At 40.1% G+C, this 14,796-nt stretch overlaps 1 protein-coding gene across 1 annotated transcript in view; it reads right to left on the bottom strand.

Annotated features, from left to right (window-relative positions):
- Positions 1-2,789: 2,789 nt before the first annotated feature.
- The window catches only part of LOC143039428 (uncharacterized), a 35,371-nt gene continuing 23,364 nt past the window's right edge, over positions 2,790-14,796 (bottom strand). The window contains exon 4 of the mRNA XM_076209465.1: positions 2,790-9,914. Coding sequence (XP_076065580.1) covers positions 9,457-9,914 — 458 coding nt within the window. The 3' untranslated portion in view covers positions 2,790-9,456. The remainder of the gene's footprint in view (positions 9,915-14,796) is intronic.

The raw sequence follows: 14,796 nt of genomic DNA, 5'->3' as shown, positions 1-14,796 counted from the left end.
ACACACACACACACACACACACACACACACACACACACACACACACACACACACACACACACACACACACACACACACACACACACACACACACACTCGCGCACACACACACACACACGCGCGCGCACACACACACACACACACACACACACACACACACACACACACACACACACACTCGCGCGCACACACACACATACACACACACGCGCGCGCGCACACACACACACACACACACACACACACACACACACACACACACACACACACACACACACACACACACACACACACACACACACACACACACACACACACACACACACACACACACATACACACACACACACACACACACACACACACACACACACACACACACACACACACACACACACACACACACACACACAGTATCTCTGACAATTGCTGTAGCTACCTCCGTCTATCTGCCTGTATCTGCCTCCCTGTATGCTTATCTGTCAGCCTTCCGGCCTGTGTGTGCCTACTTGCGTCTGTCTATTTGCCTGTGTATGCATGCCTGCCTGTCTGTCTGCCCTCCTTTGTCTGTCTGCCTGTGCCTACCTGCCTGTCTGTGCCTGCCTGCCTGCCTGTCCCTTCATTCTTGTGCCTGCCATCCTACTTGTGTTTGCCTGCCTGTGGCTGCCTGCTAGTGACTGCTTGCTCTCTTCCTCTATGTACCTGCCGGCCAGTACCTGCCTACCTGTGCCTACATGACTGTCTTTGCTTGCCTGCCTGTGCCTGCATGTCTCTGCTTGCCTGTGCCTGCCTGCCTATCGGCCTGTCTGATTGCATGCCTTGCAGACTGTGCCTCCCTCTGCCTGCCTGCCTGCCTGTACTTCCCTGCTTGTATCTGCCTCTCTTTGCCATCTGTGCCTGCCCGCCTATGCCTGCGTCATCTGCCTTTGCCTGACATCCGTACCTTCCATCCTGCCTCCCTGCCTGCCTGCCTACATGCCTGCGTGTATCTGACTGCCTGTGCTTGCCTGCCTGTGCCTCTAAGCCCTCCTAGGCCAGCCAGCACATGAAAATCTACGGTTTTACTACACAATTTTTTTTAAAGATTTTCGAGGAGGTATAGTATGTCCAGGGCCTGTACCTTCGACATAATTTCTGAGTTCAGCTCTAGATGGATTTTTTTGGGGGAGGGGGTTTTTATGTTAAATTGTATTAGATTCTTGGAATAAGGTGAAAAAGTCCGTTTGTAGCGTGGGTTTTTTTTTTTTTTTTTTTTTTTTTTTTTTTTTCCCAATATTGTGGCTAATGCTTCCGGACACAATAGAAAACGAACGCATAAGATTGTTGACGTCATGTCGCTTGCCTCTGACCAGTCTGAGCGGAAATACAATCATATTTATTTTTCATATGTTTTTTCTTCACTCCAAGTTAAGTATCTGCATCTTTACTTGCATTGTTATTTGATGGAGTGAATATATGCATTTTGATACGAATACTTTTACCAGATAAATTTGGCAACAACTATCAAGTCAAAGAACAAGAGTTCCAGTGACCTTTACCGAGGCGAGTTTTCATAGAAAGTGGAAAGGCACCTCCCGGGTTTCGAACTCGGGACCCTCGGGACGCAACCCAGTGACCCTAACCACTGAACCACCGCCACATTAAAAAAAAAAAAAAAAAAAAAATAAAGCAAAAGCACGGCGCCGCCGAGATTCGAACTCGGATCTGCTGAGACGGTGTCAGCCGTGTGTGCCATCATACCAAGGCGCCGTGCACTCATTAAAGGTAATTAGTACTTTACATATTTCACACCGATACTACAGAGACTTCAAGGAAAACTTCCTGGTAAGGCATTTGTTTTGTGACTTCATGTTTTACCCCATAATACTGTACATTGCAAGTTTATGATGTTAATATCAAGTCTGTTAAATGATACAAAAGCAAAACTGCACCTTCAATACTCGAGAATAGATCAATCGAGTTGTATTCCTATTGAGGCTGAACGCTCCTGCTAATTGTCCAGTACGGTATCGCGTGGTCAGAGGGAAGCGACATGACGTCATCAGTCTTTAGCATTCATTTTCTATGGCATGCGAGAAGAAACAAGGCTTCGTTGGCAAATAAAAGTGATGTGAAAACAGCAAAATGAACATTATTAGTATAGATATTTATAGAGACAATAAAATAGGGAGTATGAAAGAAGAAAAGAGTGGAAGAGGTAAGGAAGAAAGACAATGAATTGCTTGATGAAAACAGGACCCACGAATCTAAGTAGTTGTGTTTTCTGTACTTTTCTTCAGAATACTATGGATCGCGGTAGACTCGTGTTTATATTGGGGGGGGGGGATTAAGAGAACTATCGTCGGGTGTAACATTTTATATTTATCTATCTATCCCTATCTGCATCGATCTAACTCACTACCTACGTATCTACCAAGACATAACTACCCATTTACACGTATACCTATAAATCTACATTCTATCTATGAATATATGTACAGTATGTATGTATATATGTATGTATGTCCGCGCGCACGCGCGCGTGTGTGTGTGTGTCCGTGTGTGTTTGTGTGTGTGTGAGAGAGAGAGAGAGAGAGAGAGAGAGAGAGAGAGAGAGAGAGAGAGAGAGAGAGAGAGAGAGAGAGAGAGAGAGAGAGAAATTCACCATGGTCTTGGACCACGTGATGGACTTGTGATCGACAGCTATTTCCCTTCCGGAAGCTTGTATATGACCGATCTATGGGAAATGCTGTGACCTTACACGCACACACACACCCAACTCCCCGCATGTTTCACAATAAAAATTCGTGGACTGTCATAATCATTTAATTTCAACCTGTGAGTGTAGTACAAATTAATACACATACAAAGATCCATGCTATACATCATAATGTGAAAGTTATCGAAACCAAACAAATACGCAAATAACAAAAGTATTTTGAACAACAAACATTGAAATGATAATGAATATAATCCCTCCTTGAACCCATATAAAATATCTTTCGAACAATCGCAACTACAAGTATAATTAAGATCGCATGCCGTGAACAGGCATAAGTAATACATTAACAAGTTCAACATTCTTCTTCTATGTATTATTACATGATTATATTTTTATTTACAACTTGAACTATTGTAAGCAAGCATTCCCCCATGTCATATACCTCTATACAAGCAATGTATTACACTCAGCACTATTTCATATAAACACTCTATTAACCATATTACAACGCTCCTATCGTAACTATTACATAAAACTGGAAATCAAAACTCATATTAGTGCTCCAGTCTTTTTAGTGTGAAAGCCAAAAATATCAGAGCACTTTCGTGTATTCACATCTTTAGTGCAGACTATATAGGTGGGAAACATGGGGGACGTGGAGACATCCTGGTGAGAGAGGTGAGGTAGTACCCATGGACCAACTGTCCGTCCGCGTTTACAATGGGTGCGGAAATGTCCTACATGGTTACAATTTATACATCTTACAAATTTTCTTTACAAATAAAGATGTCTAGTTTATATTATAATTTTTTCAGTGCGAATAATACAAAGTGAAAGGTACAGAATTACAGACAATATGGGTTATAGTGTGGTCCAACTGTCCGTCTGTGCTTACAATGGGTGCAAAATGTCCTACATGGTTACATGTATCTGTACCATGCGACATAATGGGGTAGAATCTTAGGTAATAACTTAGTTTAGAAAAATTCCATGTAAAGATTGCTAAGAACTGGAGAAAGTGGGTTACCCATAGTCATACCAAACTTTTGCTGGAAATAATTACCGTCAAATACAAAATATGAGTCAACAATGCATAATCAAATTAAATCAATGATAGTGGTGGTAGGTAGTGGCAACTCATGTTTCTTCAATTCTTCTTTTAGGTACACCAGCAAATCAAAAACAGGTACACGAGTAAATAATGAAGTAACATCATAAATTATCAATTTAAAATGGTAATTCAAATTTAGGCTATTAAGCTTATCAACTAAATCTACATTGTTCTTAATGTGACTACTGGAGATGGAGCCTACAAGAGGACTTAAAATAGACACAAGCCACTTAGATAATCTATAACTGGTAGATCCTGTGGAACAAGTAATAGGTCTCACTGGGTTATTAGGCTTGTGGGTTTTGATTAATTCATACATGTATGGCAGAGAAGGTGAAGTGGATGAAAACTCTTTGATTAAGTGGTCATGACCTTTTAAAAGTTGTTTCAATTTTGATCTAAATTTGTTGTTCCATTTTGTCAATGTAATCGTTCTTATTCAATATTACAACACCATCCTGACCAAGTCCTTCCAAGTCAGGTAAAGGAATAGAATTTCAAATGTTTTCTTAATATGTCTTGTAGCTTTATATTACTTTTCTTCCCAATCAAGTGAATTCTATTGCCAAGTACAATCCTTTCAGATCATCCTTTGCAAAGTCACTCTCGACGCAAAATATTTTGCGTAAACTATTCGAACCCTCATCAAATGTTTTCAAAATATTCTTCAAGACGCCGGGGAATATATCCTTTCGCCCAACGAGTTCGCCTCATCTCTATGTAAATACAACTGCGTATCACCTTGCATGGAAGATTTACACTCCCGATGCATGGCACCTGGCTCCAGACGGGTGTGTTTTCATGTGGCGTTCCCCTTCTCCAACCTCAAACCCCCTTGTAGTCAGGTCTAGATAGCGTATCTCACTCTGTGCACCCGAAAATGCAATGCTACAAGTATGAGCGTCTTTTCGAAGAAGAAGAAGAAGAAAATGAAAGAGAGATGAGCCTACGCCAAGAGGCGCTGAATAGCTGCGGACTAAGCCGTCACCTTTGCCATATGCGCCACCCGGAATGTTGGGGCAGGTGACAATCACCGCTGGGGATCGGAGAGAAGTGGGGGACTCGAACCCACAGCTAGATAAATGCGAGCTGACAACTGGCAAGAAAAGCTCTTCTACTATCTAGTGACATAATCAGACCTACACTAAAAAAAAAAGACACCAATCTATTTATTTCCAGAGAGTTCTGCGGGAGAAAGGTCAAAGGATCGTTGCAAGATACGGTGAGGTTGCGGGTTTCGACTTCGTTAAACTTAAAATAACAGTTGTCATTACATCAATCTGTAGACATTAACTTTCTCAGGTTGTGTTTGATTAATGAAGCCTAGTGGTACACCGTTTAACTTATTAATATAAAATACTTTCATGTTCTAGGCGAAAGAAACTTTTACCCTCCATGTGCCTATTAGTAAAATTCACGTTACGAAAATATGAATAACAATATAATTCTTTTACTCTTATCTATTTCATGGTTTGGTTTACAATGCAGAAGTTAGACGTTCTATGATTTACACTCCAAACGCTCCTGCATGATGTGAACTTATTTTAATCTATCTTAGCCTAAACTCAAAAAACTCACCCACTCCTACGCAGTGAAAAGGGAGAAACCTTTGGTAAGGCAAAGCCTTGTCAGTTGCGGAGAGCCTTTTTTTTTTTCCGCGGCGACAACTTGCATTCACCACGATGCACTTTGTAGAATCTGTTCCAATCAAGGATTACCAAAGATTACAAAGGAGGAGCATGGCAACAGGAGACCTTTTGGTCCATAAATTGGTGGGATGTCAAAAAGGATTACCATTCATTAACTACATGGTTGGCAAAGTTGTTTCTACCCACTTCCAAATTAGATATATTTCCTAACAGTTTGAGACCATTATTTCTTGTCGGATTCTCATTCAGTATGAAAATTTTGTCGCTTTTGATGTTGTCAATTCCCTTTAGAATCACAGGGAAAATATATATGTTTTCATCGATATTCGCATGATCTATTTTTGATAACTGGAATCAGTTTTGTGGTTCGCCGTTGTACTTTTTCCAATCTGTCAATGTCTTTCATGAGATTCGGTGACCATATGGGAATAGCATATTCCAAATGTAGACGAATTAACGATTTATATAAGTTGTTAAAGAGAGATGGACTTTTGAAATCAGAAGATCGGGCAATTAATCCTAGAATCTTGTATGCTTTCTCAGATGCTGAAATACACTTAGATGATTTGATATTGTTACTAATAATTACTCCGAGATCCTCTTCACTATCCACTCTTGTTGACGAATTTCCAAATAACATGTTAATTTACCTATGTGCACAACCTTGCATTTACTTGCGCTAAATTTTATTAGCCACTTTTCAGACCATTGCTGTAGTGTATCTAAATCTTCTTACTATCTAATTGATTTAAGTGATCATTTGCCATTCTGTACAGTTTTGTATCATCAGCAAATTTGGAGACAATAGATTTCATTCCGTGGTCTATATCATTTATATATACTATTAATAGAAGTGGCCCAAGAACAGGACCCCGAGGAACTCCACTCGTAACATTTTGCCATCTAGAAGTTTTGCCATTTAGAACAACTCTCTGTTTTCGATCGTTCAACCAATTACTAGTCCAACAAAATAGGCTACCACTTATTATTCCGTGTAAAGCTAATTTAGTGAGTAGTCTTTCGTGGAGGACGGTATCAAAAGCTTTTGCAAAGTCTAGATATGTGAAATCTATATTGTTTCTTTTGTCATCATTCGAGATGACCGTGTTGTAGAATTTGAGTAAGTTAGTCATGCAAGAACGTTTCCTTCTGAATCCATGCTGGCTATCATTTATCAAACGGTTACTTTCTAAAGTGTGTACGATAGCATCTCTGATGATAGTTTCAATCATTTTTCCTACGATTGAAGTTAAGCTTATAGGCCTGTAGTTATTTGTTTCTTTTATTTTGTCACCTTTTTTGAATATTGGAATAACGCTAGCTGGCTTTCATTATCTTGGGACATCTCCGGATATGATGGATTTCTTGAAAATAATTTCTAATGGATCGACAATCTCATTTTTCATTTCCTTTAATATTCTTGGATGGCAACCATCAGGCCCTGGTGTTTGATCAACTTTGAGTTTCTCCATACACCTTTTAATTTTTTTCTTTTCCTATATTTACCGTAGTAGGTTCACTCTAGACTTTTCACAGGTTTCAGTTTGGAGTTCACTTTGAAGTGTTTCCTTTCCAAATACTGAGCTAAAATAGTTGTTTAAAATATCACACATTCCTTCCTTTGAATATTCCTAATAACCTTTTTATCTCTAATTTAACTATAGAATGCTTTGGGATTCCCTTCGGATTTATCAGCGATATTCATATCGTAATGTCGTTTTCATTATTTTTATTGTCTTTTTTAAATTCCTCTGAATTATTACATAGATTCAATAGTCATTAGGTGCACCCGAGCACTTGTATTTCTTATATGCCTGTCTCTTTTTAGTAATACTTTTTTTAGTTTCTTTATCAAACCATTGTGGGCGAGCGTCTGTTCTTAAACGGTGTGTAAGTATGAGTCATTTTAGTCAGCGTATTTTGAAATATTTCCCACATCTGATCTACAGATCTTTCGCTTAAGGTCCTGACGTACTCCTATGAACTGAGCTTTACTGAAATTGAGTATTTTAGATACACAAATATCTATTCTAATTTTTTTTAGCAGTTTGGATCTAAGTTGTGATCAGTACTTGCAATAGTTTCACAAACTTCCACATCGGCTATCATGCTTTCGTGGCTAATGATCAATAGATCGAGTAAATTTCCATGTCTTGTGGGCTCCTTTACATGCTGAACTAAGTAATTGTCACCGATAAAATCTATCAAGCGACTACCTATATTGCCATGTTCAAGGGTTATCTGATCAATGTCATTAAAACTGAAATTACACGTTATCAATAAGTCCCGATTGCAGAAACTAGACAGTTCTTGAAACAACAGCTTGTCGTCTGCTAATGATAATAATTTTGGCCTATATATTACACCTACATTAATTTTCTGTCCAATTGTTTCGGTTAATTCTACCCACAAACTATCACATGCATCCTGTTTCATTTTCTCTAAAACACAGGTATGGACATTGCTTTTAACATACAACGGAACTCCCCCACCTTTCTTGTGGTTTTTATCCTGAAAAAAAAAGTGTTTAAATCCTCCAATATTGAATTTAGCTTCAAACTCTCCACCATTTAATCATGTCTCGGTTATTCCTATCATATAGAGATTTTCACTTGTGACATACGTCTGCATTTCTTTTAATTTGATCCTAATATTACGAGCATTAAAGTACATGGTTTTAAGAAACCCATTATTATTTGTTTTTGACACGATTTGAGTTTCAACATCATGCCTTACATTATAATTTTGTTTTTTATTGACACCTTGCTCTATATTGACATTTGGTCCTTCATTGATATTCATTGCCTCATGGACATTTGCCCCATCACGAACATCTGGTCCCTGACAGTCATCCGATCTCTCATGTAAACCTTGTCCCCATCCATCACCACGTCCCACACCGGTTACCCGTCGTTCATTGACATTCTGTCCGGCATCACTTCCTAAAATTATATTCTATCCTCCACCGACATTATATCCTACCGTGATATTTTGTCCTCCACTATCATTACATCTCATCGTGATATTTTGTCCTTCATGGACATTACATCCTAATGTAATAGTTTGTCCTCTACAGATATCATATCCTAAAATTATATTGTGTCCTACACTGACGTGTTGCTCTACATTATTGCTACGCCCTACTCTGTTTTCCCCAGTACACTCTATTTCCCCTTCCCTTTGAGTTTCTACCCAAAAAAAGGAACTAATTCATTACAAACTCCCACAATGAGGTTTGTAAGAAAATCTTTGCCTGTGCGATTAAGGTGGATCCCATCAGAACCATAAAGGCTATGACGCCTGGAAAAAAGATACCAAGGATCAAGAAAGTGGTATCCCAGTTGCATGCACAATCGCGATATCCTCTCATTGATCCCTATGACTCTACTGTTCCAACACGAGCCAGCTTAGATCCTCGGAAGGCTCCCACAGACTACGTGACGGCTCCCACGCTCCTGTATCTCCTGAAAGAGGCCCCTGTAATTCCGAACAAGTTCCTCTGATCTCACCCTACCCACATCGTTACTTCCCGTATGCACAATCGTAACCGTGTTCGTCCGCCTCTCCCTGATGGTCTGGGTACAATCGGCGATCCCACGGCCCGGTTGACATACAAACTTGTAACGTCGTTTAGTCTTCCGCTGCAGGATGTCGTCATAGCCTCGCACCATGGATATCCCCCACCACCAAGAGGGCTGAAGGTGTCTTTTTTTTTCTGAATTAGGGCCTCTCACACTAGTCTCTTCTGCTATGATGGTACGCCTTAAAGATTATGTTCTGCCCCACTTCAGACGATTTCATTGAGATGATTGATATACACAACGAGTTACAATACGTTACCACGACACCACATACCGACAGAAAACCTTCCTCTCCACAACGAGGTGGGATGAAAAAAAAAAAAAAAAAAAAAAAAAAACGCTGATTTTATTTTCCATTTTAGTCTGTCAAGAACAATAAGCGGGGGAAGTTTTATAAGACGAAATAAATAAAAACTATTTTCTAACTAGACAATTTTCGTAAATTCTTTCTGTATTATGTCTATTCTCTACGTCCACTGCTGTGGGTCCAAATGTTGGTACTATAGGCTCCAAGTAAAGGTCATTTCCTGCGTCTACTGCTGTAGGTCCAAATGTTGGTACTTTAGGCTCCAAGTAAAGGTCATCTCCTACGTCCGGTGCTGTGGGTCCAAATGTTTGCACCTCAGGCTCACAGTAAATATGATTTTCCTCGAGGTCTGGCATCTTGTTGGTCGGGTTCACGTCAGGGTCGCGACCCCGGCGACCTCTGTGGCAGACGTAGCCTAAGATCACCGAGAGGACTACAGTAGAAATGGCTAGGATGATGGTCGTCAACTGATAAAGAAAGGTCGTATTTCCGTAGCCTTTCTGTGCTGTAGCCTCTAGTTCCTTGAAGAAAGAAAAATTTCCGAAAGGCTCCTGATGTCTCCTGCCTGACTCAGAGAAGAAAGAGAACCTGCATTAGTTCCTGAGACAGTAATGGGGGAGGGGGGAGGTGTGTGTTTAGGGAAACGTTGACATATTTCCAATTTACTTCAATAGCAACCTCAGATCAAAAAAGATTAACAAAAATTCAGAGGCTATACAGAAGTCCTGTCGATAACTAGAAATTCTTTTTATTCCTTTTTGTCTTTGACAGACACCCGTAATGCACCGCTCTCTTGTCCCTGAATCCAGGTATCTCGTCTTTGAGAGGTTTCGAAGGGACTTCACGTTTAGCAAACAAACCCTCTCTGCTACTGATCGATCAGGACAAATTCTTGGTCACGTCCACATAAAGGAGCACGCATGCTCTCTCTCTCTCTCTCTCTCTCTCTCTCTCTCTCTCTCTCTCTCTCTCTCACACACACACACACACACACACACACACACACACACACACACACACACACACACACACACACACACACACACACACACACACACACACACACACACACACACACACACACGCGCGCGCGCGCGCGTAGACCGATTCACGGCGAAGACTGGAGCTCCGAAGAAGAAGGGAAATTTTCGTGGATCTCAACAACGAAGAAGTACCTTTTTGTATAAATAGGGAAGGGGAAAGCCCATGGTGTAGTGGGAAGGTGATGGAAAAGGAGAAGGGGAGGGATTACTGAGGGAAATGGAAGGAAATGAGGAGGGAGGCGCACGGGCGCCACCTGACGGGAAAAAGAATGTCAACAAGAGATCCTCAACGGACGTGGGAGAAGTGAATAATTTCAGTAAAATCATTAAGTTTAGAAATATAGATAAGAACAACAAAATGGAAAGTGAAGATAATAATTTCAATGGATTGAATGAAGGGGGTGATGCCAACCTTTCCCGATTAGCAAGGCTAGAGGAAAGACTAGAGAAAATGTCTCAACACTGGGAAAGTAGGCTAGAACAACTCACAGAGATTTCACAGCGAGTTGATAAATTGGAACAATTAAAGAAGGAAAACCAAAGCCTACCTAAAGAAGTAGAAGAATTGAAAAAACAGTTAAAGGAAGTAAAAGCTGGGAATGAGGAATTAAAGAGGAATAATAGAGAGAATAAAGAGTCCATAGCAAAAAAAAAAAAAAAAAAAAAAAAAAAAAAAAAAAAAAAAAAAAAAAAAAAAAAAAAAAAAAAAAAAAAAAAAAAAAAAAAAAAAGTTGGAAGACAGTCCAAGAGAACAATAAAATTGCATTTAAAGACATAGTGACACAGCAGATAAAAGAACAAACTGAAAATACAGTTATTAAAGTAATGAGGTAGAAGGAGAATATAGTAAGAGACTTGGCAGATAAAAAGAAATGTATAATTATATTAGGGATGGAAGAAACGTATAACATAAACAGGACTACGAGAACTTAAGAGGAAAAAGAAAAAAAAGTAAACAATATATTAGAATTAGTTCAGGAAGATGAATTTTAAATAGGGAAACAAATTGAAGAAATGTATAGCCTCGGGAAATATAGTACATATAAGACCAGACCAATTAAGATTAAATTCAGGTCATAAACAACAGCAGAAAATATCTTAGCAAAAAAAGGGAAACCAGCAGACAGTGAACAATATAAAAAGGTATGGATAAAAAGAGAAATGAATAAAGAGGAAAGAGTGGAGGAAAAAACGAAAAGACAAGAAGCTAAGGAAAAAAAGAGAGAAGAAAAGAGTCAGAAAAAGGAATTCTATTGGAAAGTAGTGAATATGAAAGTGAGGAAATGGACAATAACAGAGAAAAACAAAAGGGAAACAGTAAATACAATGGAAATAGCAGAAAATTAAGTGTCTTACACAAATATAGATGGATTAATAATAGGCTTGAACGAACTGAATGATTATCTGAAGGAAAAAGAACCGGACATAATGGGAATTGTAGAAACGAAATTAAAAGGTCCACTACCACCCAACAGTGTACGACATGGTGCATATAATTATTGGATTAGAAACAGAGAGACAAAACAAGGGGGTGGAGTTATGTTCCTGACTAAGAAGGATATAAACGTGAGGAATGTCACATATGGAAAGAATAAAGTAGAGATGATTATGATGGAAGTGGAAGACAGAGATAGGAAGAGCAGAAAGTTTGTAATAAATAATGTGCCTCCAAAAACGGCCTCATGGGATGAGAGAGAACATAAAAGTAGGTTAGAAGACACAAAGATAACATTAAATAAGGTAATGGAAGATGGAGGAAGAATAGTTATAATGGGCGACTTTAATTGCAAAGAAATCTGTTGGGAAGAGATGACAGTAAAGGGTGGTGACGACTCATGGGGAAATGTACTACTTGAGATGATTATTGACCACACAATGACACGATGGATTCAAGAGAACACTAGGTATAGAAATGAAGAAGAACCATCGAGACTGGACCTGATAATCACATCAGAACCTGAAATTGTGGAAAAGATTGAATATAAAACACCAATAAGTAAAAGTGACCACACATTGGTTGAACTGGAACTGAATGAGGAAAAATTCATGTAAAGAAATGAACAGCATAGAAAAGGAAGATTGATGTACAAAAAAACAAATTTTGAGAAAAGAAGATATTAAGAAAAAAAAAAGAAGAAGACTGGGAAAGAATATACAAAGAGGAAACAACAGTGGAAGAGAAATGGAATATTTTGACAAGAATTTATAAAGAAGGAGTGGAAAAGCATGACCCAAGACAAAACCAGGAAAAAGAATATGTAAAGTGCTGGTACAACAAGAAGGACAGGAGGAAATAGAAGGAAGGGTAGTGAATGGTGGGATGAGGAAACAAAGAAGGTTGTAGAAGAGAAGAAGCGAGCTTTCACAGATTGGTTACAAAATAGGACGAGGGAGTCATATGAGACGTACAAAGAAAAGAAAAGAGAAGTAAAGAAAAAGGTAAAGAAGGCAAAGAGGAGAGCAGATGTGAAGTGGGGTAAGAGTATGATAGAAAATTTTGAAAGTAATAAAAAGATGTTTTGGAAAGAAATTAAGAGAGGAAGAGGAGGCGAATCAAGTAGAGAAGAAAAGGAAAAAAAGGTGCAGATGGAGAGATGATAATGGAAGAGAATGCAGTAAGGGGAGGATGGGCAGAATATTTTAGGGAGTTGCTAAATGTGAAGGAGGATAGGGAGGGTCTGATAGTTGCAGTGGGAAATGATAGGAAAATGAGAGTGATGAGTGAGGAGAATGGAGGAGAAATAAGGAAGGATGAAGTGAAGGCAGTTGTTAAGATGATGAAAGCAGGTAAGGCACCTGGTCTGGATGGATGCCATACAGAATGTCTAAAAAAAGGAGGTACAGTGATGGTGGACTGGCTGGTGAGGTTATTTAATGTTTGCTGGAGAGAGGGTGAAGTGCCAGAGGACTGGAGGAGTGCCTGTATAGTTCCACTTTACATGGGAAAAGGGGACAAGTGTCAATGTAGTAGTTTCAGGGGGATTAGCTTGTTCAGTGTAGTTGGGAAGGCTTATGGGAGGATCTTGATTGAAAGGATTAGGAGAGGAACAGAAGGAGTAATTGGTGAGGAACAGTGTGGGTTTAGGACAGGTAGAGGTTGTGTAGATCAGATCTTTGTGGTAAGACAGATATGTGAGAAAGCTATAGGAAAGGGGAAGGATGTTTTTTTGGGCTTATATGGATCTGGAAAAGGCTTACGATAGGGTAGACAGAAAGGCACTGTGGGAGGTTATGAAGATATATGGGATAGGAGGAAAGCTTTTGGGAGCTGTCAAGAGTTTTTATGAGAATAGTAGAGCTTGTGTCAGGATAAGAAATGGAGAGAGTGATTGGTTCGAGGTAAAGGTGGGACTTCGTCAAGGATGCGTTACGTCGCCCTGGCTGTTGAACTTATACATGGATGGGGTAGTGCGAGAGGTAAATGCAATGGTAGTGGGCAAGGGATTAGAGATGTTTAAAGAAAATGGAGAAAAGTGGGAGGTGAGCCAGTTGTTGTTTGCTGACGACACTGCGCTTGTGGCAGGATCGGAGGAGGGAATGAGGAAGCTGGTGACAGAGTTTGGGAGAGTGTGTGATAGAAGAAAGCTGAAAGTAAATGTGGGTAAAAGTAAGGTGATGAGATGTACAAGGGGTGAAAGTGGCAGTAGACTGGAAGTGAGCATTAAGGGAGAGCGACTGGAGAAAGTGGATGGTTTTAGATACTTGGGTGCAAATGTGGCAGGAAAAGGTGGAGTGAAGGTGTGAGGTAGAATGTAGATTGAGAGAAGCGAGTAAATGCCTTGGTGGATTGAAGAGTGTGATGAGGAATAGACATTTGGGAATGGATGCTAAGAGGAGACTGTATGAAGGAGTGATTGTGCCAACAGCACTGTATGGGGCAGGAACATGGAACATAAGAGAGGAAGAGAGAAGAAGTTTGAATGTGTTCGAGATGAGGTGTCTGAGAAGTATGATGGGGGTTACTAGGCTTGATAGAGTGAGAAATGAGGAGGTGAGGAGAAGAACGGGGGTGGAAAGGGAGCTGGGAGATAGGGTTGATGAAAGAGTATTAGGATGGTTTGGACACATGGAAAGAATGAGTGAAGAAAGACTAGTAAAGGAGGTGTGGAAGGCAGATGTGGAGGGAGTGAACACGAGGGGACGTCCTAGGATGAGGTGGATGGATGGGGTGAAGGGGGCTTTGGGGAAGAGGGGAATGTCTGTTGAGGAAGGACGGGAGAGGACAGAGGACAGGGGTGAATGGAGAATGGTTGTATATGGATGATGTTGTGATGCATGAGGTGGAATGGGCTGGGGGTGGGGGGTGAGGTAGTATGTGTGAGCAAATTTGACGCAGCCCGAAGGGATTTCTCTCCGTCTTCTCCTTTTATGCATGGGGGGGGGGAGAGGGGGGGTCGCCGATTT

Source organism: Oratosquilla oratoria, chromosome 26 (assembly GCF_046742065.1).
Source record: "Oratosquilla oratoria isolate Oo_2021 chromosome 26, ASM4674206v1, whole genome shotgun sequence".
Lineage (NCBI taxonomy): Eukaryota > Metazoa > Arthropoda > Malacostraca > Stomatopoda > Squillidae > Oratosquilla > Oratosquilla oratoria.
The sequence above is the reverse complement of the archived record's forward strand: the minus strand, read 5'-3'. Positions and strand labels throughout refer to the sequence as shown.